Source organism: Cornus florida, unplaced genomic scaffold (assembly GCF_030987335.1).
Source record: "Cornus florida cultivar Cherokee Brave unplaced genomic scaffold, ASM3098733v1 CherokeeBrave_3.0.0_Hap2_Chr10, whole genome shotgun sequence".
NCBI classification, from domain to species: Eukaryota; Viridiplantae; Streptophyta; class Magnoliopsida; order Cornales; family Cornaceae; genus Cornus; species Cornus florida.
The window spans coordinates 100,233,760-100,239,701 of NW_026775580.1; the positions used below are offsets into that span (position 1 = coordinate 100,233,760).

At 37.8% G+C, this 5,942-nt stretch overlaps 1 protein-coding gene across 1 annotated transcript; it reads left to right on the top strand.

Moving 5' to 3' along the window:
- Positions 1-662: 662 nt before the first annotated feature.
- LOC132278243 (uncharacterized) lies at positions 663-5,414 on the top strand. Its single transcript, XM_059780047.1, has 9 exons — positions 663-1,736; positions 1,879-1,989; positions 2,346-2,378; positions 3,846-4,017; positions 4,101-4,279; positions 4,360-4,496; positions 4,653-4,748; positions 4,984-5,053; positions 5,132-5,414. The coding sequence occupies exons 1-9, from the start codon at positions 663-665 to the stop codon at positions 5,213-5,215; spliced, it is 1,956 nt and encodes a 651-aa protein (XP_059636030.1). The 3' UTR covers positions 5,216-5,414.
- The last annotated feature ends 528 nt before the right edge of the window (positions 5,415-5,942 follow it).

Below are 5,942 nucleotides of genomic sequence, written 5' to 3' on the forward strand. Positions count from 1 at the left end.
GCATGTGCCTCTGAAGGTCACGGGAAGACAACAATTTAATTATTGTGTCTTGAGTGCTTAATTGCATAGTCTGTTCCATAGTCTTGACAGTCCATAGATCAGCGAGATTAAGCATTCCGATTTTGTAAATGCTCTTAGCATTTACTGGAGGGATGGTCCATTTATTCAATTTATTCTGAACATTGGTCCATTCCACTAATTCAGTATTTTTTATCAATTTTGAATCTTGTACTCCTGAAGAGGAGGAAGATGGTTTTAACATATCTGTTAAATATTGTTAATGCTTTGAAGTCTGCATAGTATAAATATTATAATATTATATAATGAACAGTAAGTTACTATTCTGTCATCGTTCTGCTTAAGAGAGATTCAATTATAGGTCGTCCAAAAGTCGCGTTGGAATGTTTAACCCGCTTTTATAAATGTATACATATTTGTGCTGAGTATATGTTGACTCTCACAGTGACAAGCTATAGTTTGTAACGACATGAATATTTCTTCTTTAGTAATCCCCGCCAAAAAATGAATTATTAAGCAGAAACTACAAAAATCCACACATTGCCTCCTCACATCACATCACAATCAGCATACCGTAGCCTTCATAGCTTCTTTTCTTTCCTGCGGAAAAAAAAAGGGCCTTGGCTTTCAAGCACAGCTCTTCAATGCCGAGTCCAGCAATCCCGCGTTCTTCCTCGGATCCCAACATCTCATTAACTATTCACTCTCACTCTCAATCCTGCCACATCCCTACTTCTAACCGCTCTTCATGCTCAACCAAGTCATTGAAGAATGGTTGGTCGAAGAAGATTGGTAACTTGATAACAGGAAAGAATGGTTCTCCGGCCGAGTACTCAGACTTGACCGAAGAGAGTCTTGAGGAATTTAATAGGAGGAATGAAGTTCTCAATGACAGGAGGGACTCTGTGTATAGTCCATACTACAAAGGGCTCACTGACTCGTCCCTTGTTCTCGGTCGACAGAGAGTTTCTGTGTCCAGTCCCGGGAGAGAGAGCTTTGTGGCCACTTCTGTTACTACCAGCTCAAAATCGAGTTTCATCGTCAAGATGCAATCTTGCTTTAGCATTTTCGGTAAGGATCAGACCCCTCAGGTTGTCCATGCTGCTTCATCATTTTCGTCGTCATCAACAAGAGTGGAAGCTAAAACGACAACAAAGGATTTGGGGTTGGAGAGGAAAGACTTAATTTTTGCAGAAAGCAATATTGCTTTATTGGAGAGTCGGATGCCACTGAGGGAGAGAGTATCACCACCACCACCTTCACCGCCACCAGAATTATATGTACCACCACCAATAAAATTGCCATCCCCACCATCGTTACCACCACTAGAATCATCAGTGCCATCACCGCCACCACCAATAATAGTTCCATCCCCACCACCACGAATGAAACTTCCATCCCCACCACCGACACCACCAATAGAACCATCGGTACCATCACCGCCACCACCAATAAAAGTGCCATCCCCACCACCATCACCACCACCAGAATCATCGGTACCACCACCACCACCACCAGAAGCAACACCACCAGAATCATCGGTACCACCACCACCAGAAGCAGCACACACATCACCTGGGAAAAGAGTCTTACATAATGAGAAGGATGCCAAAAAGATGGAGAATGAGAGTGTGTTCCTTTGGGCAGACAAGTATCGGCCTGAGTCACTCGAGGATTTTATCTGCAATCGGGATAAAGCAATTGAGCTGCAAGCTATGGTGATATATCTCTGTTTTTTTTTTCTTCTTCTGCTTTTTTTTTTTTTTTTCCCTTTCACTATGTTACTCGAAAATGTAACTAGAATTGAGAAGTTTAAAGTGTGTGCAATATTGAAATAAGCTGGCTCGAACGATCTTGCAGGCGAAAGACTATAACTGTGGTCATTTCATATTCCAAGGACATCCAGGGGTGGGAAAGAGAACTATGATTTGGGCTTTGCTTCGCGAAGCTTTTGGACCAGACAGAGTAAAGGTACTGGACATAAATCTCACATATCTACACACACACACACACACACACACAAATACATGTTTTGCCTTCAATTAGTCACTTATTATACCACTTCAGACAAGGAACTAATAATAAGTTTTGAGGGCAACTGAATTGTCTTATGGACATGACCATTTCATAACATTAAGACTTAGGTTGGATTGGGGAATGAGCCAATTGACGCCATGGAAGAACTAAATTGATCTTTAATTTTGATTTCTGTAAAGTGATTTTAAGACGAGGGTGAAATATGATTTCTACATACTGCATAATTTTTGTTCATTCATGTCCATTTTTGGGGTAACTAATGACAACCGTGTTTGCTTTATGCTACACAGGCAAGAGAAGAATATAAAGAATTTGACTTGAAGGTACACTCTCAGAGTTCAACCGTAGTTCTTTACTTTAATTGATTGTCTTCTTCTCATGATAAATCTCATTTTGGCAGTGTCATCTGATTCCCAACCATACAAATCACATAGTATTGGAGAGTAAATGGTATAAACAGAGATAGAGGAAGATAACAATATCTAGTACAGCTTGTTTGCAATGATAACGTACTGATGGTTGAGAGCTAGTGGCCTCAAGAACAGGATTGAATTCTAATTCTCTGGCAAAGTAATGGAATCAAAAGAATCGGGAAAATTCTGATGATGATAGGAAAAAGAGAAAACTTTAATTCTACAATAGTTTTAATGTGAACATTTCCTACCGTGAACCATGGGTATCAGCAGAGGAAGTTGGAATGGTAGAATGTGGTGATAAGTAGAGGAAATGTGACATAAAATTTAACTAAAATGTGACAATGGAAAGCGAATTGGGTATTTAGTTAAAACATCAATGTAAGAAACCTAAAATGTGTCCAAAATGAAAGGGAATAGTAAAAAAAGAGGTATAACCAAGTATTACTTAAATGTTATACAGAGCAACAATGGTCCTCCTCAATTTCTAGATAGCATTACAATGGAAAGAGATTTGGATATAGCTAAACATCAATTTAAGAAACCTAAAGTGTGTCCATAACGAAAGGGAAGAGTAAAAAATAGGTTTAACCAAGTACTCAACTTAAATGTTATACAGAGCAACAAAGGTTGAGAACTTAAATGTTATACAGAACAACAAAGGTCCTTCTCAATGTCTGGATAGCATTCCTTTTCTTCTCTGTTTTTATAAAAGTCATTACCTCACTTTTAATTTTTATGAGTAAAAAGTCATTACCTCACTTGAAAGTTGTGTTTTTGTCAGTAGCCTCTTTGCTGCTAAGCTGAGAGTAGAATAATCAATTCTTCCCTCTTAATATGTTTCTGAAATCCGGAAACATTTTTCTTTCTTTCATTCTTTTTCTAAATCCAAGTTCCCAGGTGTTAATTGGCAGAAATTTGTATTGTCTAAATTGCGAAGCATGAAAAGAATATACATTGTTATGGTTGGTTCTCATTCTGAAAACAATGCTGGTTACACTTCAAGTAAGAAAGAAAATTCCTAGAGGAACCTTCGTGCACAAATTATACCCATGCTCTCAGACAGGAATAGAAACAAACACAATGCAAATGGAATCACCAGAAACCAACTGCAGAGTGATTCATCCTCCATTATTTTTGTCTCCATATAACAGAACTTTGGATACTTACATTTACGGTGTTCAATCAATAGTTTTGGAAATAACTTCTTTGCTCTCAGGAGGAAAAATCAAATACTTCTCCATTTTTTTGGCTTTCAAAAGGGAAATGAGAGTACTCCAAAATGCTTGCTAAAAACATGCCCATACCACCACTCTTTGTATTACCATTTAAATCAGCAGTATATTGTGAACTGACATCACAGAACATTTATTGCAGGGGGAAGGTATAGGCAGTATCCAAGTACATGTAATGGAGTCCCCACAACATGTAGAAGTAAATCTCTCGGACCTTAAAGGGTATGAGAAGCATGTCCTTATTGAACTTATCAAAGAATCAAATAGCAGGTTATCCAACAAACCTTTGAAGTCCGGCCGAAGGGACTGTCGAGGTATCACTGAGTTAGCTCTCAAAAGTAAGTACTTCCAAATTGCTAACAACATGACCCTTACTGTTTTGTAATGATTTTTGCAGCAATCATTCTATATGAGGCAGACAAGCTTTCTACAGATTCCCTGTTGTATATCAAGTGGCTATTAGAAAGGTATAGAGGGAATAATAAGGTGTTCTTTTGTTGCGCTGACGTCTCAAAGCTTCAGCCGATTAAGGGGCTTTGCACCGTTGTTCATCTCCTTCCGCCTTCTAGTGAAGAGGTAGGAACCTCATACTTTTAGCTACAAGTTCTGCAGACAGTCTCTTCAAATTGTTTCAAAGTTCCATTCTTATTGTTCAGATTGTTCAAGTTCTGGAGTTCATAGCAAAACAAGAAGGCATAGAATTACCGCGTCAATTGGCTGAAAAGTTCTCTAACAACTCCAAGAATAACCTACGCCAAGCCATTCGTTCATTTGAGGCTACCTGGCAATCTAAGTAAAAAAGTCCAAACTTTCATGGTGTCCAGCCATACTTAAATATACATATAATTACACTGCAGAATCAATCCTTTTTATTTATTTATTTAATTATTTTACCAATTTTTTACCTTATCTATCTACATTTTTTTGTTATGCCAAAATGGACATATAGTTCATCCTTCAAGGAGGATCAAGAAATCCTGACTGGGTGGGAAGACGATATTGCCAACATTGCCAGAAATATAGTTGAAGAGCAGACCCCAAAACAGTAAGTTGACTTCTGCCAATTCTTTAGGACCAACATTTAAATCATTGTCTGTCCATTTCTTCTTCTATTCTGCCAAATTCTTTAGGATAAATATTTAAATCTTCAGGTGTGTATCTTCCAAATTCTTTAGAACGAACATTTAATTTTTCAGGTGTCTCTAGTGGTATGTCATTCGAACTGTCTATACCCATTATTTTGAATTGTAACCTCAAATAGAGCTAATTTGTCTCCACAGGCTATATATCATCCGCGGAAAGCTTCAAAATCTTATAGAGCACAATGTGTCTCCAGACTACATTATCAAAGTAAGAGATTCGCAATCCTTATGTTATGTCTGGCTCTAAGGGTTTAGGAGTTCACTAATTAGTTCTCTTCATATGTAGACCCTGGCCGAAGAATTAAAGAAGCAAATGGATGAACAATTTGAAACACAAATCAATTGTCTATCCGAGGAATACCATGTATGAACCCTGATGTATCAACTTGCATTTCCTTATTTCAATAGTTTAGCATATTCTTCAATCAAGTGCAAATGGCAGCATAACAGCCATCCTTTCTTTTCTTTTTCTTTTTTTTTTTACCAGAGGGATGATGACAACGAGAAGCGTTTTGGCTCTGCACATAGTCGACAAGAGGAAATGGACAAAAGAGATGATAACCCAAGGAGAAGGCATGTTCAACATTTCATGAAGATTGAAGGTAAAACAATCGTTGATCATAGCGAACACATTTTTTTTTATTACATTGTGCTAGATGAGGTAAACAAAGGCTATTGAATTGGACACCCCACAGCTCAACTGTCATTTGAGTGAATGAAGTTGGGAATTATCCTGTTAAGATTTCAGTAGTTTCTGATTCTGCCTATAGTCATTGCGGAAACTGCTTGTGCATAAGAAATTCACTACAGTTGACAATTCATTGGTTAACCAAGGATCACCTAAGATCTATGCATGTGAAAATATATAATTGTGAAGTACTACACGGTGAGGTATTGCTGGTAAATTAAATTCTAATTTAATGATCTAAAGATGAAAGAAAGTATGGCGGCCACTCTTTGTCTAATCTGATCCCCATTTCCCTCTGCACCTAGGATTTATAGCTTCTAATGGTACAGGCATGTACCTCCCACAATTAAATCAGGGGTGTCCAAATTGAATCTTAAGACACTACAACTGTAATATGCTGTGTGTAACA

Excerpts from the sequence above, each read along its gene's own strand:
- LOC132278243 (XM_059780047.1), top strand. The coding sequence starts at position 663 with ATGCCGAGTCCAGCAATCCCGCGTTCTTCCTCGGATCCCAACATCTCA. Across the intron at positions 2,379-3,845 it reads ATAAAGAATTTGACTTGAAG|GGGGAAGGTATAGGCAGTAT; the intron begins GTACACTCTCAG and ends CATTTATTGCAG. Across the intron at positions 4,280-4,359 it reads TTCCGCCTTCTAGTGAAGAG|ATTGTTCAAGTTCTGGAGTT; the intron begins GTAGGAACCTCA and ends CTTATTGTTCAG.